This window comes from Alligator sinensis, unplaced genomic scaffold (genome assembly GCF_000455745.1).
Source record: "Alligator sinensis unplaced genomic scaffold, ASM45574v1 scaffold557_1, whole genome shotgun sequence".
Lineage (NCBI taxonomy): Eukaryota > Metazoa > Chordata > Crocodylia > Alligatoridae > Alligator > Alligator sinensis.
The window spans coordinates 747,440-774,692 of NW_005842349.1; the positions used below are offsets into that span (position 1 = coordinate 747,440).

A 27,253-nucleotide genomic window follows, 5' to 3' on the forward strand; every position below is an offset into this window, starting at 1 on the left:
CTTGCCTTTCTCCCCGCCTCTTTCCCTGGGGATGATCCAAGCAGAGTGCGAGGCCCCCTCTCCCATCCAACAGCACTTCTAAGGGGAAATTAACAGCGCGGCACACCGGATATGGGGGGAGGAGCAGCAGCCAGAATTTCTGGCCAGAACAGCTGAAGAAACTTACAATTTGCTGGGGGGGCGAGGAGGGGCAGCAAACTATACACCAAACACAGGAGGCACCATGGCCTCTCTGCCTGGCTCTGAAGGACCCAGCTGGCGCCTCCCCCAAGGTCAACGCCTAGGGGCCATGGGCCCTGCTGCCCCCTCCCATCGGTACGCCACTGCCCTCACCCTTGACCCTGAATCTGTAGTATTGCAGCCCTCAACTAGGATCTCTTTACCCTGCCTTTCTCTTGATCTTGACAACTCATTGGTCAAGGCTGCTGGATTGCACTGTGCTCTGGTGCCACACACATCCATCCCTGACAAGTGTGCTCACTAGAAAAGAAGAACTACATCTTGCAGATTATTTTGAGACTGCATATTTTGAGATCTTCCTACATCTGAACAAAAACACCACCTTAAAAAAAATTCCAAGTAAACCAGAAGGAGACTGTACAAATAAAGGAGCCTCCCAAAATGACCCATGACTGTGATATCAGGTTCTCATCAAACATGTGACAGACCCAAGTTGAAATCACTACTTACAATCAGGCAAGATCTGGCACTTGAAGTTCCTACAAATATGTGGTGGGATTGCCACGTCATGGTGAGCATGCTGCACAGTCACAGTCTCTCCCACACTGATTTTGACTGAATTTTCTGCCAATATTTTTATTTGATGGGAATTCTTCAGTTCAAAAGTGTGTGTTGTTGTTTGTTTTTCATTTTTGTTTGTTTTTAATAAATTAGCACTTTCTGACAGCACTTTTCCTGGAATTGTACAAAACTAGGGCTGGAAGGAAACTCAGAAGGTCATCTAGCCTGACCTCCTTGCTCAAAGAAGGCTACTCTCTAACTAAATCATCACAGTCAAATGTTTGTCTAGCCTGCTCTTGAGAACTTCCAAGGTAAGCATAACTTTTAAACTTTTTTTTAAAAGTCCAGGGAGCATTGCCACTTGAGAGTGTACATAAACTCCAATCAGCTAATTATTCTGGGCCTTGTTACACATTCAGATTAAAGCTAGATAAAAAATAACTATGCAGTTGTTACACATTTTCAGCAGTAGTTTTATAGCTGCTTGGCTCTTTTCAAAGCTAGATAGTCATTTTTATCGCATGGTACTTATTTGGCACATGTGACCAGTCTAAATTTATTCTTCAATTAACCAGTTAATTGTGTAATTTATGTAATGTGTTGCATGGGCCTGTTACACCTTTATGCTTCTGTAGTCATATGAACATGGTAAATCCCTGTAACCCCAAATGAAATAAAACCTTGAAGTGAGAGTTTGGTTACACGTTATCACTACAGACAATGGGCGGATATAACAGTTACATTAGGGGTGGGCAAACCATGGCTCACAGAGGGACTTAGTCTGGCCCACGGTAGGTTCCTCGGTCCTGCCTGGCCCATTTGCTGTCTGGTCTGTAACATATCCCACCACTCCTGGGCATATAGTGGTGCTGGTGAGCTCCATAGCTGGACTCTATTTCTAGGCAGTCTGGGTGGTGGCAGCTCCCTCCAGCTGCTGCTACTGTGGGCACCAGCCCCATGGAGTCTGGCAGGGACCTACAAATGGCATCAGCCCTGGCACCACACCAAGAGTGGACCAGCTCCAGACCAGCCGGGACCCACACACACAGCCCTCACCTCAGCCCAGGCCACACCTGCTCCAGACTGCCCACTCACATTAAGCAGTAGTGATTGCAGTGGCTGCCTGGCAGAAGCTGAGGCTGGGTGCCGGTGGTGGGGAGAAGCTACGGGGCACACAGGCTCCGGGCTCTTGCAGGGGGGAGGTTGCTGTTACAGGGTGTTGCGGTGAGGAGGGTGCCGACGAGCCCACAATTGCTTCCCAAAACTGCCTATGTGGCCCACAGACCCAAATAATTACCCATCCTGAGTTACAAAATAAGTTTCTATCAGTAGCTATCCAAAAATATAAGTCACTGTATACATTATTGTATTATGTAGTGTGAATGTAGCGCTCCCCTGCTATTGCATCCCCCCACCCCCACAGAGAATATGGGCTGAGCTGACTATTTTTAACTCAGCCCCAGCAGAGCTGCACAAAGAAGCTTTATTAGAGATAAAGGGCTGACAGGGTTCCCATAATGCTCTGGGTGCTTTCATAATATTATAATGGATTAATGATGCAGGCCTGGATGTTTCCCATTAGAAGTAGGGTACAAGTCATAAAACATTTGCCAATCGTGGTTTTTTTTCCTGTTTTTATTTTATTTTTTTAAATAGGGATGTTCCATTAGCTTGGGAGCCAGATATGAAAAAAACAAATGCAGCTAAACAAAGAGCAGAGGATAATTAAAGAGGAAGGGAAGCTGAAAGAGGGCAAGTTAAGTCACTATAGAGTTATATACAAATCATTGTTATATAATAGAGTTGATCAAATAAGTTTTTACAAAACACAGTTTTGTAACAAAGTCCTAGTTAATTTAAATTCAAAAGTTTTGGCAGACACCCATAAATTACCTCAAAAAATGTTAAAGGCACCAACGCATTGTTTCATAAATTTTAAAAAATTCACTTCAGTGAGGTCAAATCACTGGAACTTTGTTAATATTTATAATTAAATTACTGTAATATTGAAATAAAACAAATTTGAAACCAAGTCAAAGCAATATTTTAGAATGTTTTTGATTTTTTAGTTTGAGATTTCTCCCCTTCCCCCACCCCACACCTTTTCATGCAAATGCAAGATTCAATCATATTCCAAAACCTTGGAATTTCCTGTAGTACATTTTTAACCAGCACTAATATATTTACACATTCCCAAGGGTTGTATGCAGCAGTGGAGACATACCAATCCCCTGACTAATTCGTAATCTGCGTTTATCCCCCACTTGTTCTCTCTTTTTCTGCTTAATAATTAAAGTTGCTCTGTGAGAACTGGGGGTGCTGACAGACATGTAGCTCCCTGCTGTAACTCATGGTGCTTTGCTGGAAGCACTGTGAGTTACAGCTATCCCAGGGATACAACAGACATTTCTGCTGGGTCTCAGGTTTTGGAAAATGAGCTAAAGTTTAAAGAAGCTTCATCTTTGCAGGTGCTTTTCCCCTAGCTCCACATCCCTTCCCTCTAAGACCTGGTGCTGTTTTTGGAATGGGAAGGGGGAAAGGGAGAGAAAGAAGCTTCTTCAGGGGGTTGCCCACCCAGTGCTGGAGGGTAGGACAGGTGGACTAGAGCCCCCCTCAACCTCAGAGAGGCTCCACTATGCCTGTCCTACCCTCCAGTCCTGGCTGGTCAGCCCCCTGAATAAGCTCCCTCTGCTCCCTTCCCCACCTTCCATTCCAAAGATAGCGTAAGGAGCAGAGCTAGACTGCATCTGCTGTGCCCTATTGCCAGCTGTGCTGACTGACATTAAGGTTCTCAGTTTTGGAGCACCTTCATCTGAACCCTCATATAATGTATATTTTCATCTGAACCCTCATTTTTCAAGTGCTCTGCAGTCATAGATTTCATAGACATTAGAGCTGGAAGGGACCTTAAAGATCATCAAGCAGGTCACCCCTGAGCCTGCACATTTCTAGGCTGAATAGTCTCATGGCTCTCAGCCTCTCATCATAATGCCTGTTCTCTTGCCCTCTGATCATGTGCATGGCTCTCTGCTGGACTCTCTCAAGCATCTCAACATCCTTCTTGAATTGTGGAGCCTAGAATTGGATGTAGTACACTAGCTGCAGCCTCAACAAGGATGAGTACAGTGGGAGGATGACATCCTGAGATTTACTTGAGAATCATCTATGAATGCAAGTCAGAGTTTTATTTGCTTTACCAGCTGCAACATCAAACAGCTGGTTCATGTTCATCTTGTGGTCAATCATGAACCCCAAGTCTCTTTCAGCCATTGTGCTAGAGAGCGTAGCACTGGCGAGCTTATAACCATACTACAGCGGGGGGTCCCCCCCCCCCCCCCCCCCGAGGTGGAGTACCTTGCATTTTTTGGTATTGAACATCATCAGTTTTGTGTCCACTCACTTACTAAGCTTATCCAAGTCAGCCTGGATCACTAGGCTTTCCTCAGGCGTGGATGCTATGACTCAGTTTAGTGTCATCAGCCAACTTGGCCAGCGTGCTTCTGACACCAATGTCCACATCATTGATAAAGATGTTAAAGAGAACTGGTCCAAGGGCAGAGCCTTGGGGGATACCACTGGTCACAGAGCGCCATAATGATTTGCTTCCATCAACTACCAATTTTTTCCTCTAAGAAGTAGTAGTAAATGAGCGCACCACCTTAGTCCATGAGTGCGCCACCTCGGTCCAGGGTGGGACATTTACTGAAGGGGGCTGAGGGCTGGGTCCTGGAGGCTGAGGGCAGGGTGCCAGGGGCTGGGACTGGGGGCTGGAGACTGGGGCCAGGAGGCTGGGATTGAGGGCTGGAGGCTGGGGCCAGGGGCTGAAGCCGGGGGTTGGAGGCTGGGGCCAGGGGGGGTGACGGCACGGGCTCTTCTGGCTCCAGAGAACTGCTCTGCTCCCCCGTTTCACCTCAGGGAGCAAGGAGGCATCTATGGATGCAAGCCAGCATTTTGGTCACTTTACTAGCTGCAGCATTGCATTGAAGGCTCATGTTCTTCTTGTGGTCAATGATGACCCCCCAAGTCTCTTTATTCTGTAGTGCTAGCCAGCGTAGCACTGCTGAGCCTATAAGGATGCTGCAGGTTTTTCTTCCCAAGATGGAGAAACTTGCATTTTTCAGTGTTAAACACCATCAGGTTCTCGTCCGCCCATTTGCTGAGCCTGTCCAAGTCAGCCTGGATCATCCTCCTGTCTTCAGGTGTGGATGCTTTGCCCCAAGGTTTGGTGTCATCGTCAAACTTGGCCAGTCCGCTTCCGACTCCAATGTCCCCATCATTAATGAAGATGTTGAATAATATGGGTCCAAGGACAGAGCCTTGGGGGACCCCACTGGTCACAGGGCACCATGACAATTGACTCCCATCAATTACCACCCTCTGGGTCCGACCACGGAGCCAATTTCCCAGCCAGCAGATCATGGTCAGCCCAAGGCCACAATTGTCCAGTTTTGCCAAGAGGTGACCATGGGATACCAGATCGAAGGCTTTTTTTAAGTCAAGATACATGACATCAATCTCTTCTCCCTTGTCCAGGTGATAGGTCACCTGGTCGTAAAAGGAAATGAGATTGGTCAAGCAAGACCTACCCGTAACAAACCCATGCTGGCTATTCCTCAGGATGTTGGCATCGGCCAGTCCATTAAGGATGGCCTCTTTAATAAACTTTTCTAAGACCTTCCCTGGGATAGATGTCAGGCTGATGGGCCTGTACTTTGCCAGATCTACTTTCCTCCCTTTCTTGAAGATAGGCACCACATTGGCCTTCTTCCAGTCTTCGGTCACTACATCAAAGTGCCAGGAGTTCTCAAAGATCTGTGCCAGGGGCTGGGCTATGATGCTCGCCAGTTCCTTGAGTACCCCGGGGGTGTAGATTATCAGGGCCAGCTGACTTGAAGGCATCCAGCCTCTCAAGGTGTTCCTTCACGAGTTCGGCATTGATGGAGGGCAGGGGATCTCCCTCACCCGGACTTCCCTGTCCCATAGTGGGCATGGGCATCCCATGGGACTGATGAAAGACCGATGCAAAGTACCCATTTAATAGGTTGGCTTTTTCCCGGGTGTCAGTTGTCCCATCTGGTTTAGCAGGGGTCCAATGTTGCCCCTGCTTTTCCTCTGGCTCCCCACATATCTGAAAAAGGACTTTTTATTGTCCTTGATGCTCAAAGCTAGCTGGAGTTCAGTTGCAAACTTGGCTTTCCTGGTTTGCTCCCTGCAGGACTGGACCAGTGCAGAATATTTCTCCTTTGATTTAATCCCATCCTCCATCCTTTGTAGGCCTTTCTTTTTAGCCTCAGGTGGTCTGCTTGATCCCTGGAGAGCCAGGGGGGCTGCTGTGCCCTCTTGCTGCCTTTCCTCTGAGATGGAATAGAATTAGCTTGTGCATTGAGGCTCGCTCCCTTGAGGAGCAACCACTCTTCCTGAGCTCCCCTCCCCCTGGAGTTAAGGTCCCTTAGGGCCTCACTGACAAGCCTCCTGAGCTTGTCAAAGTCGGCTTTTCTGATGTCAAGGACTTCAGTGTTGCTGACTGACTTGCTAGCTTTATGGGAAATGGGAAAGGTGATCAGTTCATGGTTGCTGTCACCCAGCTTCCCATCGATCACTAGGTCACTGATTAGGTCATTCCCAGTAGCCGGTACAAGGTTGAGCAGCGTTTTACCTCTCATTGGCCTGTAGACTTCTTGAGTCAGGTAGAGGTCATCCACGCATGATAGGAAGCTTTGCGACCACTCAGATTTTGCTGAGTGACCCTCCCACGATATGTCTGGGTAGTTGAAGTCGCCCATGATAACCATAGTCCTGGAGCATGTGGCCTCAGCCAGTTCCCGGGTGAACTCCTAATCTAGCTCTTGACTTTGGGTGGGAGGTCTGTAGTAGGATCCCACCATTGTGTCCCCTGTGCTGTGTTCCCCTGGATTTTAACCTAGAAGGTCTCCAGTCATCCACTCTGGTCACCAAGAGCCCTTGGGGGCTCTTGCCTTGCCCACAGATTGTACCATGGCTGGGGCAGGGGTGGGCTCCCTTAAGTGCCTTGGCCTGCTGGCTTTGCAAGGGTTGTTCAGTGGGCCAGCAGTGGTGGGTGTCCCTCCAGATCCTCCTCTCCCTCCTTAGCCCATACCCTGAAACTGGGAGGCTTGAAGAGAACACCACCTGTGCCCCAAGACCCTTTAGCCCCACTCCCAAATCCCTGTAGCACCTCATGACCTGGCTGGGAGCACTCCGAGACATGTCATTGGTGCCCACATGAATAAGGAGCATGGGATAGTGGTCTGTGGGCTGGAGGAGCTTAGGGATCTTCTCCGCAATGTCTCAGATGGCGGCCCCTGTCCCCTGAGATCATAGGACACCACATCAAAGGCTTTTTTAAAGTCCAGTTATATGATGTCAATCTCTTCTCTCTTGTCCAGGTGATATGTCACCTGGTCATGGAAGATGAGATTGGTCAGGCAAGACCTACCTGCAACAAACCCATGCTGGTTGTCCAGTATGGGTCATGCACTTTTGTCAGTGCACAGCTGTATAATGCTTTCAGTGACTGATCATGTGGCAAAGGGTCACATCTATTAGTGCCCTGGGAGGGTGCCCTGGGGGGGGTTTCTTTCCCTCCATATATCTTCTTGGCTCTCCCCCCAGGATCTGTGTCAGCCATATAGGGGTATACAAAAGAATAGATTTACAGTAAGCCCAGGAAAATTAAGTTCCATTTTGATTTGAGACACAATGATTTATTCATTAGCTTAATAACTTATAGATAAATCACCTACCTTCAGCATCACATCAGGAAGTCTGAAGATCTGTAAGAAGCCTTTGATATTTTGGAGTGTGTATGCAGGACCCAACACAAAAAGCATTTTGACTTTTTGAGCCAGCTGTGGCATGACTGAAAACACTATGAAACCTGAGAAATCACCAAAAATTACAGTAATCATACAAAGATGAAAGAGAGATACAAATGATAATGCCGACCAGCATTTATTCATAGATTTCAATTAAATAACTATCCTGAACCTCATTTCATAGATCTTTGTCATAAAAAAAAAATCAAGTTTGCTACTGAATAATTAATCAGATGGAAAACAAGTACAGCATTAGAGTGAACTGAAGAATGTACAATTATAAGAAAGTGTCAAAAACTTTAATCATCTTTCATGGGAAAGTAAAGCCAGGTCTAAGTCCTACTACCTAATATAGGGCCATGCGAAGCTTCAGTATCTGATTCAATTCGGAGGAGATTCAGCCTGACTCAGCAGCTGAATCTCCAAATTTGAATTGAATCAGGAAAGCCATTAATCTCTCCAAATTGAATCAGAATCCTCACAGAGAGATTCAGAAATTTTGTCCATAGACTGTACAGGTAGGCACTAGGCAGTGCAAGTGGGACCAGCTTGGGGAGCAGCCAGATGAGCCCCGGCTGGAGCCGGCAGCCCCAGAAGAAGTGACAGCTCATCTGGCTGCTCATATGGCTGCCCTCCACTGGGGTGAGGCAAGCAGTGCTGGCAGCCATGGGAGAAGCCATGGGGGCTGGGGGGAATGACTGGGGAGTTGGGGACAGTGACCAGGGAGCTGGGGGAATCAAACCGGGAACTAAGGGGAATGATATGGGGCTGGGAGAATGAACAGGGGTTTCCCCACAGCTCCCAGTTCAATTCCCCAACTCCCATTTCGGCCCCCCAGCTCCCAGTTTGATCCCCCAGCTCCCGGTTTGATTCCCCAGCCTCCGCGGCTTCTCCTCAGGCTGCCAGCTCAAGCTGCAGCTCATCCAGTTGCTCCCCTGGCTGCCCCACCCCCAAACCAGGTAAGGCAAGACATGCTGGCAGCCCCAGGAGAAGCCACAGTGGCTGGTGGAAATGATTGGGGAGCTGAGGGCAGGATTGGGAAGCTGTGGGGATCGAACCAGGAACTGGAGGAATGAACAGGGGCTTCCCCCAGCTTCAGATTCAATTCCCCAGCTCCCAGTGCAATCCCCACAGATCTCCAATCAATCCTCCCCAGGCCCTGCAACTTCTCCCAGGGCTGCCAGCACTGCCTGTGTCACCCCAGCAGGGAGGGGTCAAGCTGGGGAGCAGCAGCTTCTCCTGGGGCTGCTGGCTCAAGTTGGGGCTTCTCCGGCTGTTCTCCCAGCTGCTCCCACCAGCACTGCCTATCTGCATGGTCAAATAAGATTCGACACTGAATATCTTCAGATTCAGCCAAATTGAATTGGGGCAGTGATTAGAATCACCAAATCAAATCACTGTCCCACTGAATCTGAATCAAATACTTTCCACTTTGCACAGGCCTATTACCTAATGGATCTTCTATGTCCAGCTCGATCTGCTAGAAATCACTAAATAAGAGACTTCTTTTACATATAAAGGAAGAAATTAGTTAGAAAGAAGTTAAAAAGAGCTGACAAAAATGCACAAGTTCTACAGGCAGACTGGAAGCTTTTAAATAATGCTGTATTAGAGGCTCAGGGAAAGCATACAAAGAAAACAAAAAGGAAACAGCTGTCCAATAAAAACAGAACAGCAGGCATTGTTCAAATAACAGACCTGCACAGATGAGGAAAATGGAAAGCACACAAACTGGCAAATTAAACATAAAAGTGTAATAAGGCAAACAACAAGAGCAAATTCAAGGAGCATCTGGCAAAAGATGCTTAGGTTAATAAAATTATTTAAAGTACAACAGAAGCAGGAAGCCAGCTAGATAATTGGTGGGACCACGAGATAACCAAGGAGTAAAAGGTGAGTGGGAGGGGGCAAGCGGCAGGGGGAGGAGAGGAAGGAGGGGAATCACTTTTTTTTTAGGTTGCACTTTTTTTTTTTTAAATAGAAACCAACAAAGTTTTGAGTGTAGATTCCAGGAAAAAGTTCCTGATTTAACCAATTCTACACACTGGCCCATCAAAAAGGAATGGAAATCCAAACCAAACTCTCCTTGCTCTTTGAGGTTACCAAACACTGGGTTCTAGTACACCCAACCAGATTCTTCCCTGAAACATACCTATAACACTGCCCTGAGAATGGCCACCATAAAATATTTTCTCCTGTCCAGTCTTGTGCAGAATAAAGTTAATCATGGCGGGAAGATCATAGATGGCCATTTCATGAAAACTGAAAAACAAAAGGACAAAATTGCATTCAAGTCTCAGTTTCTGTGCATCTACACTAACAAGATCATTAGAAAATCACAGGTATGCCAGATATTAGTTAATATGTACAACAGTTAATTCTGCCATCCTGAAGTTTCAATCTTTGACCCTGTAGTAGAAATGTCTTACTGATTTCTTGTACAAGCTGTAGTAGTAGTGTCTTACTGATTTTTGGACTTGTGATAGTAAATACCATGGCTTTTTGGATCAGATCAGTTTAAAATTATAAATAGCTGCAGATATCCTAATAATGGAAAAGACTGACTTTCAAGCAGATTTAGTCCTTAAAAACTGAGGACTTAGTTGTGCTAATGCATGTTGCAGCTGAGAAAAGCTCCTTGCAATACTCTCAGCTGAGCTCTGTAAGTTAGTGCCAGCTCTAGCTTATAAATCTTCTCTACATCTAGGAAGGAAAATAATACAATTATCCGTAAGAGAAAAAACAAACAAACAGTCTCTCATTAACCCTGATCTTCCATACTCAAGCCCTCAGGCCTGTCACTCTTAGCCTTTGAAGATCCATACATTTAAAGGTGCATTGCAAAATCAAGTGAAAGCCAGGTGAGGATACTCACCTCTGCCTATACAAGGGTGGGATGGGACTGGGTCTCCCTTGAGCAACGAGAATTTCCTGCTCCCTTGAAATGGAAATCTATTTACCTATCTCCAGCACAACAAGAGAACCAAAAGATGAAATACAGAGGATTTCACAGAGTGAGTCACATCCAGAGCTGCTTCTTCCAAACACAATTTATCCTACTTCTGCCTTGGTTTGTAGTTTTCCATAATTTTTATCAGGATTAATAGTGCATGTTTCTTTCCTTCACTCACTCCTTCTGGGAGACAGGACCTGGTAGCCTAGCACTGCTGTATGAGTCCAGCACAAAGCAAATTCCCCTCAGCCATCATGGACCAACATCTGCTTCCACTAAGCCAAAAGATCTGACTGCTTAGACAATGATCACAGGTTTCCATATAGACGCATGGATAGCATCTCTAGGATGAATCACAAAATTGCCATTCTTGGTTGTTTCTATACAATTTGCTGTATGAAATCTACCTGAAATCCCAAAATGCTTCTTGATCAACAGAGATTCTGGTGCCTTCGAGACCAGCTGTTGCCTCTGCCGTTTCCCAGCCAAACATCATAGCCAGCATCTGCTAGTATGAAGCCCAGACTGTTATGGGGAAGATTAGTAACCCAGTTGCTACTATCTAAAGCCAAAGCATGCTGCAACAACACAGCAGGCCTGGGGCCTGAAAAAGAAACAAAATAATTTTTTTCAAGATTTCAAACAAAATCATACTCCCAACAGTATGGTCATAACCTGACCCCTTCCTCTTCTGCAAGGAAATGTTTTATTTAAAATTTCTGGAGCAGAGTAGTTCTGAACTGAATTAGAATTACAGCAAGTGCTGGCATCACCCTTTCAAGATAATTTATATTAATCTTCCATTATTAGCATGATTGGCTTCCAAGAAGACAGGAAATGATTGGACAGAAAGACTGGTGAAAATTCTTGGGAGAGAAATGATTGAGCATAATCCATTCCTCCTTTACCAATGGAACTCTGTAGGATCACAGTGGGCTTTCCTAGTCTTACTCAGATTTCATCAGAAATTTACTCACATTTAACTTTTGTCTCTACTCATAGGTGAGTCCCTCTAGCCCCATCTCTTAAATGCCTCTAATTGGTAAACATTTTGACTTGCAAGGGAACTTTAAGGTTTCTCCACAGCAGTATAGTTACTTTGTTCAATGACATAATTAACTAGCACACCTGAAGCCTAAAACTTTATTTATCCCCTTTCTGTGAACAACAGACCATACCAGTTCATATGAAGGCCCCATACACATTCAACTCTATGCATCACAATTTTTGCTGAATCAGGACTCAGTCTGATGACCAATAACCTTAAAACATCACTCTCACTGTACATTCCCAACTTTCTCCCTTGCAATCAATATAGGTATTCAAGAAGATGGCGAGAAAAATCAAATTCCCTGTTGGGCTCAGGCACATGGGCTAGACATTACACACAAACTGGTTTAAGTGATCAGAAACTGATTTAAAGCTGTAACAGAACAGACGTGCACATAACATGCATATAAACCAGTTTCTAAGTAGCTGAAACCAGTTTGAGATAAACCAGGTTGAATGCAGTATCAGACATAACTGATCTGGCTCAAACCAGTTTATGTAATGTCTGTCCCAGACCCCTTGCTGGTTTCAGTTAAATCAGAGACCCCCAGCATCCTGGCACACCCTCTGAGCTAGGCTCTGCTCCAGAGAGCTGGGCTATCCCCTCCCCTCTGCTCTCTAATGGAAGCAGGGGTGGGGCATGGCCAGACTCCTGCCATGGCCCCTGAGGCAAATTCCTCCCTCCATCCCATCTCTCTCCAGCTGGCAAAGCAGTGGAGCACAGCTGGAGTTTGCCAACCCCAGCCACACATCCATGGCTTTCCTGTAGCCAGACAGAAATGTAACTAATGCCTACCTCTGTCCAGCTTGCCTGCGGCCGGGGATGGGATTAATTCCAAAGCAGTCCCAGAGAGGGGGAGAGAGGCAAGCTAGTTCCCTATGTGCAGATCCAAGCCCTGTACCTGTGAACCCAGAGCTAAAACCTGCAAGACCAGACTGAGAGGTGAGAAGTGTTGGCAAAGACATGACAATCATCACACATGTGCTGGAGATGGAGTTAAGAGAAGTTGCAGACAGCTTCTGGCTGGAAGTTGCAGACCAAAGGTTGGAAGGTGCAGATACCTACATTTACATTATAAAGCTGAACTTCTAAAACCTAAACAAAGCCTTTCTGAATGCCTGGCTGTAAGGAGACACTCTGGCTTCAGAGTTAGTAAGACTTATGCTAGACTTTTTCTTGTCTTCCTGCTTTACATTTTAGACTAAGTTGTGTATGCTGTGTTTGACTGGGCTGTATCTTAACTTAGGCAAAGATTTTTGGTAGTTCCCCGTTGTATGCTTTGCAAATTGTTGTGTTCAGTACATGTTTGCTTCAGAGAAAGGACTTTTGATCCCATCCCTACTACTGAATCTGGCAGCAACTCCCCCTTCTCCCTCTACACCAGGCTGATGGCTGGCATCCTGTGTGTCCTGCTAACCCTGGCTGGTGCCTGGCCATGCCCCCTCTGCTCCATCAGGGAGGGGTGAGAGCCTTGAAGGGCATCTCTCTTCCCTCCCCTTTGGTAGTGGCTGGCAGGCACGCTCCAGTGCCACCCAGCTTCTGGCTTCAGCCACTGTAGGCATGTCACTGTATTTCCTGATTTAACAGAGAATGTCTGTCCAGTTATTAATCATTTTAAGCTGCACAGCTTATACTAACCTGCAAAGAGTGAATCAATTCAGGCTCAGGTTTTTTGAATGTCTGTCCTTAGCTATGGACCTATACTGTCACATTCCACACACTAAAGCCAGGACAAGGGGTTTTTTTATACTATGCAAATTTCTTGTTCAGAAATAAGTTTGGAAATGCATGAGGATGTAAGGATTCCAGGTAATATCATATTTTAGGCTTCAGAAGCCATAGTTGGGGTTTAAAAATTTGCTTTAGTAGCTAATTATGGCTCTGGGATCAGAGCAGAACCATTATTTCATGTTGCATTTTTATTGTCAAACAAAATGGAACAACCTGTGCTCCCAAGACTGTCTCTACCATGAGGAATTCTGTTCATGCCAAGGTAATAGCCATCATCTGTCAGGACTTCATGCTCCTCGCTGGGGTATCCTTTGGAGTGGATCATCTCTCTCTATGAAATAAAACAGGAATTGCCCAAGTGTCTTGTTTATATTATTATAAGCTCTAGACCTTCCCAGATTTCAGATAAGGCATGGAAAATACTAAAAGCCATGTGAATTTCCTTCCGAAACTATATTGTTCTCTTGGCACAAACCAGAAAAAAGTAGGAAACTTCTCTGAGAATTTGTACAGCTTCTGAAATCGTGCCTAGTTTGTAGAAGTCAGAGGTTCAGTTCAAACTGAATTAGCTGTGTAAAAGCATCTCCATGCTTTGAAAAAACTTTTCTCCAAATCTGCACAAATTTCAACCTTTTCTTTTCACTAATCCAAATTTTAGCATATTTATGAAATAAGGGAGTATTAAGGAAAAAAGTCATCATGCTTTCTAAAGAGTTAGAGTTTCCTTTTCCATGTAGAAACAATTGTCAGTGACAACAAAATGTCAGTTCTGGATAAAACTGTAAATAAGGAACTTAGAATACAAATATTAAATCTGTTACACCAATGGAACAAAAGCAAGTCTGGGTCCCAAATTCTGATCTTTCAAACTTTTTCTGAATGGTTGACAACCTCAGTTCCTGTAGCATAACTATGAGGCATCCTGAAAATATTCAGCTTCAGAAGAACACTTAAGAGCAAGTGATGTAACTAAGCAAGAAGCAACTGGGGCAGTAGGGTGCAACTGGGGTGAGGAACAACTGTTTTTGTAGGGTGGCAAAAAATAACTGCTGCCTCAGTGTAATAGCTGCCACTGCACTTGGCATGGTGGTATTATGTGCTTCCCTCTGCATGCATCCTGGCTGCCTCAGGTATAGATCTGCCCATCTATGCCTCTGTTAAGAATCCAGAGCCATTTAGTAGGGCTGTGCAAGGCTTCAGACCGTGCTTTGGATCCAGAGAAGCTTTGGACACTTCAGCATCTGAAGCAGCATGTCTGGATCAAAGTGCTGGCTTCTTTAGGCTTTCCAAAGTGGTTTGGAGCTTCCGAACTGCTTCAGAAAAGCTTCGGAGCTGCCTCGGAGATCCAGCCATAGGGTATAATGGGGAATCAATGAAATATCTATAACTTTGTTTTTTTAAGTATATTTGGATGAAACATGCAGGGATGGTAGCCTCTGTTGAGAGCATGAAGCCTGCCAAGTTCAAGAAGATCGGTGCAGGGGTTTGGGGGAACTGCACCTCAAGCTGCAGACAAGCAAAACTCATGACACGGGTGACACTCTGTGTGTTAAGGTGCAGCAGGGTTAAAGCTGCAGGGATGGTAGCCCCTGCTGTGGCCACAAAGCCTGCCAGCTGTCAATGAGATAGGTGCAGGGGGGTTCTGGGGCCCTGTACCTCTAGCTACTGACAGGCAAAACTTGTGACAGGGATGCTTGTGCAACTGACTGTCTCTGTCTTGGGGCAGTTGATTGTCTGTATTGATTATTTCCTCTCCTTAGTCTGTGGTTTTGTAGGTCTTAATGAGTTAACGAGCAACAATTAACACCTGCTGTGCCTTAACACACACAGTGTCACCCATGTCATGAGTTTTGCTCAGAGTTTTGCTTGTCTGCAGCTGAAGTGCAGTTCCCCCCAAACCCCTGCAATTATCTCCTTGAAACTTGGCAGGCTTTGTGGCCTCAGCAGGGGCTACCACCCCTGCAGTTTTCCCTCCCCAGTGTTGTAACACATAGACGTGACATGAGTTTTGCTTTCAAGAATTTGGGATGCAGTTCCCCCCAAACCCCTATACCTATCACCTTGAGTCTTGGCAGACTTCATGCTCTCAGCAGAGGTTACCATCCCTACAAGTTTCATCCAAATCAGACAAAAAACAACAAAGTTATAGATATTTCATTGATTCCCCATTATACCCTATGGCCGGATCTCCGAGGCGGCTCCTAAGCTTCAGAGCTGCTTTGGTCAGATTGAAGTGGGACCCCAGTCCAGAGCTCCAGATTGGATCGCTGGTATCTGAAGCAGCCAGATCCGAAGCCGGATCAAATAGCTGCCTACTCGCACAGGCCTACTTACAGCTGCCTATTCACTCATTTAGCAAAACTGAGGAGCAAAATATTGTTCAGTGTCTTTTTACAACTCCATACAAGAATCCAGTGAAACTTCTAATGAAACTTGAGAGATTTAACACATTGCACCATCAAATAATTAATCATGTAATAATAACATGTATATTATTAGGCTGAGGGCACCCACTATTATTGAAAGCTCATCACGATAAAGGATGAAAACACAGAAAAAGGCTGAATATAGCTCCTTCTTAGTAGATCTTGCACTAATCTCCCACCTCTTTCAGCAGCAACCTGATAAGGCTTTTCTCAATGGCATAGACTCATTCTTTGCTCAGTCATATTACACAGTATTGCAGCGGTATTGTAGTGTTGACTTGGCAGTGAAGACAACTTACAACAGTCATAAATTGTTCAGGATTCACATGACATTTTCCTCCATTATCCTTTGATCTGCCTGTTCCTTGTGTCAGACACAGTGCCACAATAAACAGCCACATCTCCATTCTCTGCAAAATAAATGTACTGGATAAAAAATAGTTTTATTAAATATTAACACAGACTTCATTTAATGTTAAGGAATGTACACTGTGATTTCTTTTTAATGATCATCAACCTAGAATTTGAGAAACTAGTGCCATGTTTGCTGCAACCTACCTTTACATTAACACCAGGCAAAAACCTAGCATTTCCATGGGGTGGGGAGGGGAAGGAGGAGGGGGGAAGCTATTTAAAATGTTGATAAACAAATTATCTATACTTTTATATCATATTTTCAACTCTTAGGTTGCACAATGAAATGGGACATACCAAACAGTTTTAGGAACACAGAATTGAGGTTATTTACTAGAATGGTGACTGTATCCTATTAAGCAGACCCCCTGCAAAGAAGTTGGCACTTACACTTAACTGATCATGAGCATCATATGCAATAACACGACTAATAGAATCCCTTGATGTATGAACAGGAGAATTTTGGGAAGCCATAAAAATCTGTGCTCCCATTTCTGGATTCTATAGTTAAAATAACGTATTGATCATGTGGAGGGGTATAGAGAAAAACAGCAAGAAATCAACAACAAAAAGCTTGGAGAACAGAAACATCAACACTGTGGTAACATTCACATAGTGCTTTAATTCCCCACACACCCACCTCCAGAGATGTCCCCAAACATATCTTTCATTCCTAAAGTGCTCAAACAGTAGCCTCCAGCTGCCCCCAAGTCTGAATCCAATTCTTTCAGTCTACAGCATAGGCAGCAGAATTCCAGAGCTAATGGGCCTTAGCCCCCACCAAACATAGGCAGCCCAGGCAAGGGCTCCAGGTGGCTGCAGTGAGGAGAATGGGCAGGCACAGAAAGGGATGAGCAGCTGGACCCTGAAGGCAGCTGACAACTCAGCCCAGCCCGGACATGTGTGGAGCAGCGCCCAGCAGGTAAAAGTGAGGATGAGAAGAGGCATGGGGGAGGGAAGGGGTATGGGGGGGTACAGATCAAGGCCCTGCAGGGGGGGGTGTGAATTGAACCCTGGGGTGGGTTGTGGAATGCTTGGTGCCTGGGGGGGCTTGTTCAGGGGCGCGGGGGAGGGAAGGCTCTTGCCACTACCCACACCCACAGGGCAGGCACAGGGGGCACATGCCCCCCCAATCTATGTATGGGGTGGAGGTGGCTGTCACTGCAGCCCCGGCAGCTGCATGATGCCACATGCCTTCCACCATTGGGCAGGTGGCACAGCCAGCGTGCAGGAGGTACGTCATCACACCGCTCCTCCAGGGGCGCGGGGGAGGGAAGGCTCTTGCCACTACCCACACCCACAGGGCAGGCACAGGGGGCACATGCCCCCCCAATCTATGTATGGGGTGGAGGTGGCTGTCACTGCAGCCCCGGCAGCTGCATGATGCCACATGCCTTCCACCATTGGGCAGGTGGCACAGCCAGCGTGCAGGAGGTACGTCATCACACCGCTCCTAGGGCACCCCAAATCTTATTTTCTTCCTCCACCTATTGTCTACAGCAGGGGTTCTCAAACTTTGTGATACTGTGACCCTGAGTGCTAGATGTTGGTGGCATGGGACAGGGAGCTCGCACGCGGCAGCTATCCACCATTCTGTGCCATCATCACACACCACTTCCCTGCACTACCGCACATACTTCCTGGGAAGTTTGCACCCACTTTTAAGTTGCTCGCAACTCCCCAGGGGGTCATGACCCACAGTTTGAGAACACCTGGTCTACAGTCCTGGGTAACCACACCAGTGTGATCTCCAGGTCCACTGTGCACTCCTTTGCGTAGGACTGAACAGGTTTCATGTGCACACTGATCTCTGCACACTGATCCCCTTATGCCAGCCTCAAGCTTCCTCTTCCCTTTTCCCTTGCCTCCCTCCACCACAGCTCTGCAGACTGCCCCCTGGTTCCTCCTGCTATTACACATATTACATTCACATTATACCAGTAAACACTGGTTCTTAATGTTCTCACAAACTTAAAGTTTTAAATTGGGAGGGGAGAAAAACGGAGATTCTTTGACAAACCATTAGCAAGCTATGAATAAGAAAATGAGAGCTAAGCAGGGCCTATTTGGGCAAAGGTCTCCCTAACTTCAACTTTCAGTTGCTCAGCCCCATCATATCTCCATTTAACACCACCCAGAGCAGGTCAGGAAAATGAGAATTTCTGGAGCTGCTTCCCTAGCAAGAATTCTCTTTGAGGTTTTGATCAGATTCAGAGCCACTGGAAGCTTTTTGAGAACAACAATGGAAATTACGTCCATGTAACAGGTAGACCAGGCAGTGCCTATAGTCAAGTGCTGAATGTTGACAAACTTGGTTCAAACACAAACTAACCCTGAAGTGGGTCTGCCTCATCTTCAATTTTCCAAACCAGTTTCTCTTTAAAAAAATAGAAATCATTTTGAGAGTGAGATAAGGGGAAATATTTGTTTGTTCCATCAACTATATTTCTTTTTGAGCAGAGGGGAAGGGTGGAAGGGGTAAATCAACTCATAACTGAACACCCCATGCTAAAGCATATTCATAAGGGGGCTGTTAAGACCTACACCAGCAACCTGAAGTCTAATGTTTCCTAACTGGAGTCCTCAACTGCCCATCTATATTGTATTTAATGAAATAATCCAGACCTACCATGTGGGCTGTATCTGAAGGAATATTTCTTTTCCCCAAGGAATATATCCTTAGCTTAAACTGTACAGGTGAAAAAAAACTTACACGATGCACTCTCTGGGCTCCCTAGCAAACATCTTTGTTTCCAATGCCTCTATAGCAACTTGTATTTTTCAGCCACCTTATGTTCAGTGGCCTCAAGAGGAGGCCTTAGACTATGGTCCAACATCCTGAAATGTCAGCGCGCTGACCACAACTTTGTACGACCTCTGTCAGGGGGCTCTGTCTCAAAGGTGAAACATAACACTTAATTTTAAAAAAAAGGATTAAGGTGATCCCAGAGACCTGCTAAGACACTCCAAAGTACATTGATGGTATAAATGAGAGATGCAAGCTTAGAAACTCCCTCCTTGACCAGGCAGCTTTGAAAGCAAGAACTGGTTTAACCTGCATTTCACTTACTGAAATTACAGATTTTTAGATCCTTTTTTGAATACCTATGTACAACAGAAGAAAAGGGTGAAAATGCTGACCCTAACTGAAGTTGTCCTCTAACCAGAAAGACAAACAAGAAGCCCCATTCAATACAGATTTAGTCCCTGACAGACAATACCAATTCTGCCATGTCTGGACCACCATCAGTAACTACAAATTTGTCTTTCAAGGTGAAAATTACTGAGAAGAGATGAATCCCTCATCCTGCCCTAGTAAATACCAACATGCCCGTCTGAATCACTGAGGGGAAAAGATATTTCTCACCAGAGTCCTCCTGTAGCATCCAGATGCAGTACCAAACTTCAGAGGGGAACGGCGCTGATATTTCTAGTGTTAAAACAACAGCAAAGTAAAGAAATAAGCAGAACTACCACTTGCTTAAAAAAATTAAAAGAAAAAAACCCACATTTTTCCTTTTCTCCCTCCCTCCCAGCCTTGTGAGCAGCAGTTTTGAGAACCTGTTCCACAACCTCTCCCACTCTCTGCTAGTTTCTTAGTTGTTTGCATGTATTTTCAGATGTTTAAGGCACTACCAGAAACAAATCCCAAACTGTAGCCCACAGGGCAAACAAGTAGATTGCAATAATGATGCTGCAGTAGAGCACACCAATGAACATTTAAACAAACAATCTGCTAAGAGGCTGCAATTTGGGGCTGGAGAAAACATCCAATTCTTTGCTCGATCTCTGCATTTTTTTTATCCAACATGTTTTTTTCTTTATCACCCTCTACATTCAACACTATCTCAGTTGTATTTTGCAACAGCATTTCCAGTGACTACTAATTGTTGTTTTAACACATGCTTCTGCCATGTTAAACATTTTTCAGCATCAAAATTATTCTTGAAGTCACAGATTCATGAAGAGAGAAAATCCCTATCCCCCTTTGGAGGTAAGTAAGGTTCTCCCAAGAGCTGTTCCTTAAACTGTCAGTCCCACATCTATGTCCCTTAGCAGAGCAAAACTGTCTTTTAAAACATTGATTATTACTCAGCCCGCTGACTGGAAGGTAGAACCAAAGGTACAATTACTTCTCACTTCGGTGTGCACAGAGAAGCAACTGTTTAATCAGTAACCCTACTAATAGAGGAAAGGAAGCATTTTATAGAAAGTGTTACAAAGCAAAAGTGTTTTGAAAGAAGACAAGGGATGTCATATGCTCAGAAATCACAATTAAGTTGTAGGAGTCTGCAGGAGATTATAAATGCCATAATGCAAAGAGAGACACCATGGAAAATATGCAGAAACTCACTGTATTAAGTCAGTGAGCAAGTGGACAGTACCTGTATGAGTTCTTAAAGACCTCCTGTCATATCTTATACCTCATAACTTGCACCTTAAACCTTACATGCCAAAAACTACATGTATATAGACTGCCTGAAAAAAAGAAAGCATAAGCAGACCTTTCAAGTCTCCTTCAACTAACAAGAAGCATCAGACCACCAACATGCTGTTCAACCCCTTCTACTTATCTTAACGTAGATCTTTAGTTGATACTTAACTGGATCACTGGAAGGGGAGGTGCAGTTAACTCATCTAGTACCACGGATGGATGATGGTTGCTGGTTGAGCTGCAGTTGAACTAGTGTGCAGGGCTAGTCTGGCAGGGCACTGCAGGCCATATGCACTCTGGGCACCACGTGCAGTATACATGGCCATTCTGGCCCCAGGCATGCACCAGCCCCACTCCAGGACTGGTATAGGGCACATGATATCACACTCCCGTGCTGTAAACTGGCTCTGGTGATGGTCCAAATGGGGCCCCAGGACATCTGTGAACACCCAAGTCAGCACCCAAAACCAGTATGGTTGCACCCTGTGCAGTATGCACCTCATGCTGACCCCATGCACCCACATCTAGAGTGGAGCTGACCTATTCCCTACCAAACCAACCCTGTGAACTAGCTCTGGCACTGATGAATCTGGACATGTTCCAGAGCCAGCAAGCAGGGCCAGCCTCTTGAGGGTGCTGCATGCAGTGCAGGACCCATGCCAACCCACGGTGCCATGGGCACTGCCTCTGGTGCAAGTTCTAGCCCATGTGCCAGACTGGCTTTACACAGTCGGTCCAAGATCTATGGTCATAGGGCCATGGCCCAGATGTTTGAGACATGTAAAGCGCTCCACCTGGGGACGAACAATCCCCTGCACACCTACAGGATTGGCACCACCAACCTGACCAGCAGTATGAATGAAAGGGACATGGGGGTAATAATAGACCACAGTAGGAACATGAGCTGGCAATGCGACACTGTAGCCAGCAGGGGCAACAATACCCTGGTATGCATCAATCAATCCATCTCCAGCAAAACCAAGGAAGTGATTCTCCCACTCTACTTGGCATTGGTGAGACCGCAGCTGGAGTATTGAGTCCAGTTCTGCTTGAGAGAGTTTAGAGAAGGGCCCTTTGTTGCTTTTCATTGGACCCTTTCTGTTTTGTCCAAAATGTACTGGACATATGGTGCCTAGGACTGTATAGTAGTCCAGGGGATCACTCACCAACCCTGAATAGAGCGGCTTACATGCACCAACCATTTTTTTTAAATATATTCCAGGCTTTTTTTGCAGTGATACCACAATGGTGCCTCCTATTTAGCTTGTAGTAGTTCATTGTAAACCCCAGATCCTTTTCTGTAGTCAGTTGTGCCCTAAATTGTATTGGGCTTGTGAAAAGAAAATTGATCAGTCTAGAACATGACAAGAGCTACTGAGGGGTGAGGACAGTGCCAGACTCGTGTTTTCTCTCTTGCTCTGCACAAATGAAACACAAGGCTTCTTGCTTTCTGTTCATCTTCCTTAACTTTCTGTGCTCTACAGCTCTCAGAGCCTGGAGTCTCTCAAACAGATGTTTTTTCTCTGATTTTCTTTCCCCTGTATTTATTTACATATTAAGAACAAATATTTCCATGTTTCAGCAGTAACTCACTACTCCTGCTGTACAACTGACCTGAATAGATCCAGGAAATATTGGAAATCTTCCCAGAGATCCCATTCCCATCAAATTCCCAACCCATTTCCCAGGATATTAGCCGATTAGGATAGTTAGGATATTAGCTGATTATCCCAGGTCCCAGAAAACAATCTGCAGTCTTTTCCTGGCAGCCAGTGCATACCAGAGCCCTGAATCTAAACCCTTCTCCCTTTGTTTAATGAATGCAAATTTAGATGGACACTGCTTGGCTTAGGGTACCTCTGCTCACAAATGGTGTACAGTCAGTTCACAAGACACAGACACATCAAGGACCATAAGATGATAATAAAAAAAATCATACAGTTGATCCAATAAAAAGATATCACCCGCATAATATCCTTATTCTCATATACAATAGATCACCATTGTAGAGAACAAAGGCAGGTGGAACATTTCTTTAAAGAATAGTCTATAGGTAGCTGCAGAAGATTATGCACAAAAACCAAAGTAGGACTTCTCTGATCACTACTAATGAAATTCACATCTTTTCTGGAATATAAAGGATCTTCAAATTCTTTACAGAAAGATATCAGTTTGGGAGTTCTCCAGGAGTTGGTAAGAAATGACATGAACAACATGGTGATGAACTAATTAAACTTCCAAAACTTCTTCTTTATTTTTAAGAGTGGTTAGAAATTCAATAATGTTTAACTATATGACCTCCAGTAAAACCACACTGGTTACAGAACTGATTAAGAGATGCAAATCTTTAACAGAGACCAAGAAAACAATTAAGATAATATTTTTGTAGAAATGGACAAAAAGGGAATCAATTCTACCTTCACAGGTTGTGTTGGTAATTTTGCATTTGAGGACCAAACTATAAGTACGTTAGAGCACTGGTTGGTGATCACCATCTTGGCCACACTGAGAAACAGACCAGAACCTTTGGGAGCTAAAAGCCTGGGGCTTCATAGCGTGAGTCAGGTTTTAAAATGCTTCTCATCTAGGAAAGTCTGAAACAGAAAATGATCAAGAGAATGCAGTTGTGGCTATGAAAGACATCTTAACTGTTTTTGCTTCAATTTCTAAAGAAAAAATGCACTCCTATTAAACTGGCCTAAAAATGTGAATATTTGTAAAGCAGTGTTCAGAAAGCAATGTTTTCAAATGGGGAATGCTTGTACACCATTAACTGTAGGCATCACTTCAATGACACAACTGTTAAAAGCTGTCATTTTCAAGAGTACAGATTCTTTCCAAGCGAGCCTGCCTGAAATCCTCCAAATCCTCTTAGCTGACTGAAAGGTTCTGGTGTTTCTTGATCTGTCTTCCTTTGCTGTTGGCTATCCAATAATAACAAGACTCTGCTATCATAGGCACAACAGCAACCCAGTTTTTTTTCATTTAAAATTAAGCTTCATGAAGGAGCAACATAGTATCCATAATTTCTAATGCATGCTTATACAGTTTTCCATTTAAACATCAAGCTCTTGTCTGCAAATTACAGTAATTAGAGTCTAAGCCAGTATTCTCAGACAGGGTGCAGCACCTGGGGGTACCCTGAGATCCTCTCAAAGGTGCCACAGGGTGCCACACAGTATTAGAGCTGTTATGTGTGCAAACATGATTCACAAGATAAACCTAGAGATTTGAAATAGGAATCCATGTTAACAAATTCTGACCTGCTGTGGTCTTTCTGAGCACTTTGCAACAGAAGAATTGCTCTAGAATTTTTCTGTAGTCAGAAAAACAAGTGAAAACTAAGAGCTGACAGTTTCTGAGGGGTGCCATGAGCCCAAGGAGGGGTGGCTTGAAACTAAAAAGGTTGAGAACCACTTGTCTAAACTCTAAGTTAATGAACAGAAGTAGTGGGAAAGACTGACTGGTTTTGATAAAATGCAAAAAAAAACCTGAACGCATATTTTGAGAAAATGGTTTTGGACCATTTGGAAAACAAAATGGGATCCAAATCTGAGTCTCCTATACCCCTGGTTAAGGCACATGAGCACAAGATAAACCCTATTCCTTCAGCTGTGCAATAGCCTAGACCCAAATCCTCTTGGAAAGGTAACCTGCCTAGAGTTGCTTTATTGCTATTAAAAATGTCTGAAAACTAAGTTAAACATTTCTTATTGGATCAAAAAGGGGGTGTTTTTTTTGTTTTATTTTTTGCTCCATATATTTTTCATTAAGTCAAAAATGTCACTGATGTCAGTTTAAAGCCCACCCAAAACGACTTTTTAATTCTCCAGGTTTTTCTTGGGCCAGAATGCTGGAAAAAAATAATAAACATATTGCACAGTCTTAGTCTCTACAAACATCCACTTAGCTTCAGTACAAACAAGCATTCTCTAGAAAATACACTGGGTTTGGTTATCTCCTTATGTTTTCTCTGCTGTTGGAAGAGAAGACACCCCACCAGAAGTTTCCTCCACATCCTCTATACTCTACTAAAAATAAAGCATACAATTGCAAACCATTTGAACCAAGACTGAAATGTGCTCCTGCCCGGTTCCTAGAAAAGGCTTCACCAGCAGTTGTCACTTATGGATCTCTTACAAGCCATGCACAAATTGTAGAGAAACACAGAGAAGGGAAGTAGACAAAAAATAAAGATGCTGGCCTGTTACTACAGTATATATCTAAAAGGCAAACAAGTCAGAAGAGGGAGGTGAAGATATTACCCCAACCCTTCCTGCTACTACTGGGCAAGATCCTTTCCCTGAAATCAAGCCACTTTCTCAGAAGCAAGGAGACAAGTCAAGGCTTGAAATGCAGCGTCATATTGTATAAAATCCAACAACTGTCTCTCTGATCTGTAACAGCCCTAAAGCTTTAGGGTTTTCTCTTCTTACCACACCTCCTTAACGCCTGCTTTTAAGACTTTATCTGATAAGGGAGAGTCTGTTATAGCCTTCTAAGTTGTGTCACTAATCATTCTCTATATTAGCAGAGAACTATTTCCTACTACAACATGAAATAATACTCAACTTGTGTTTACAGCCTCCTCTCTGAAGTCTGGATATAAATATATAATTTTACAGTGTCACAGTATCAGCTGACATAAGCATTTTTTTGTTAGCATAAAGGTAGATATAACTTCGTGCAAAGACATGTTTTGTTGGACAAAGTGATTAAAGAACTAGCAGAGCAATACGTTTTCTTGTTTAGACCAGTCCAAAGTTCCACACTCCACATATGCTAATGTCCTATTGCATCTCTAATTTTTCTTCTCTAGATCTAAACGTTTAACCCACTAAGCAGTTCCAACTCCCTCAGGCTTTATCATTCCTCCTGATTTAATATTAACTCCAGCTGCAGACAAACCTTATTTCTTGTACTTCGAAATGTTTGAATAAATTATTCTGATCTCTGGAAATTCAAAATTAAAAACAAATCTTCAGCTGGATCAAAGTATTTTATTCAATCTGAAATGAAATGTTTTTTGTAGTCGGTATCCTTTCCTGTGTAGTCAATATCCTTTTCCTTTGTGTCATCTTTTGCAGTTATAAGGTACAGAGCAGCTTCGTGGCCTCAACACTCCAGCTTTTCTGAAAGTTCTGAAAGTGTCTGGTATAATCCTTTAGATTGATCAAGATCGTGGTTATCCCACAACTTCCTTACATATTATAGTTTTTTGCTACCTCTACTATTTCTTCTCCATTAATTTAAACTTAAACTGTCCAAAATAAAGGCTGAAAAGGACCCCTGTTCTCAGCTAATTTCACCAAAAATACATACATCCTGATGCCTCTCCATTACTAATTCTTTATCTAAGGTAACTTAACTGATTTTTTTTAATGTGCCCACGTCTACCTGAGACGCTGACTGCGCAGTCGTCATTTAGTACTTGTATAAACAAGTATTAAGCATCATATGGCAGAAAGCATGATGTGATGCTACTGTACAGCAGACCTTGGGCTACTATGCTGTCAGCATCAAGAAAAAGCTGTTCCTTGGTGCTACTTACTGGATAGTACCTCTGGTTACATCACAGTTATTTAGTACTTGTTTTTACCCATTTAGTTTATACCCATTTAGTATAAACAAATATTAAGCGACTGAACAGTAATGACAGCGCAGTCAGCATCCTGTGTAGACACAGCCAATAAAAACAAAGTACTGTAATAGCTTGTCTGGAGATTTCTGAAACTCCAAATTGTCTACAACTATAAGAGAAAACTAGGTACATCAAGTTCCTATTAACCATGGTGATCTGATATTCATCTCCTGATTCAAATATTATTAGACAAGCACCACATTGGATTTAGCAGCTTTACATAGCACTAACGTGTATGAAAGTTTGTTCTGGCTAGCAAGGGTGCAATACTAGTGAAGACCTGGGATCCCATGATTCAACGTGTGCTGGCAACCACAATAGGTACCCCAGGTTCCTGAAGATTTTGAATTCTGGTTACAAACACATGCTGAAGATCTTGTGCCACAGATTTTACTAATAATGACTCCAGGCAGATTAAGATGGTGCAGGTAGGGTACAAGCACACTTTCATATTACTTTGTAGACAATCTGTGACCTCATCTATCATCAGTTCAAACTCTTAACTGATATTTTTTATAACAGAGATTAACAGGTCACACCTGTTTTAGAATCAAGAGTTTTTATGATTTAGCCCCACTTTTTATGGCTTTCCCTTCTTCAACACTGGTCAGGTAGCAAAGAGATTTGCCCAGCCCTCTCTATGGATTCTCTTCAATACCCTGCACAACAGGGGAGTGTTAGAAGCAAAATCCTGGTTCCAGTTGTCCTCACTGAGGAAGAATAAGGAACACCTCCTACAATGCTGGCTTTTCTGGAGAGCAACACTTTTATATCTACCTAATGTCAATGTCATAGAGCTATCAAGGTTTGTCTAAACATTCTTCCTTTTTCCCCCTCTCCTCAACCCTTAAATATGTCAGCAAACTATGACTTTAGGATCACCAATGGAGGACTGGACAGGAGTGGGCATCTGCCCACAGGATACAGCCCACAGCTTCAGCATGGACTTGCTCCACCTGCTCAACTTCAAGACCCTGTTGCAGCCTGACATAACTACATTACAGTGGGTTGTGAGACAGTGCAGCTTC

The 27,253-nt window shown here is 44.2% G+C and overlaps 1 protein-coding gene across 1 annotated transcript in view; it reads right to left on the minus strand.

Moving 5' to 3' along the window:
- LOC102374246 (lipase member M-like) overlaps positions 1–16,142 on the minus strand; it is a 20,469-nt gene extending 4,327 nt beyond the window's left edge. Inside the window, 6 exon segments of the mRNA XM_025210463.1 lie at positions 7,503–7,636; positions 9,727–9,836; positions 10,935–10,967; positions 10,969–11,131; positions 13,523–13,640; positions 16,035–16,142. Coding sequence (XP_025066248.1) covers positions 7,503–7,636; positions 9,727–9,836; positions 10,935–10,967; positions 10,969–11,131; positions 13,523–13,640; positions 16,035–16,142 — 666 coding nt within the window.
- Positions 16,143–27,253: the final 11,111 nt, after the last annotated feature.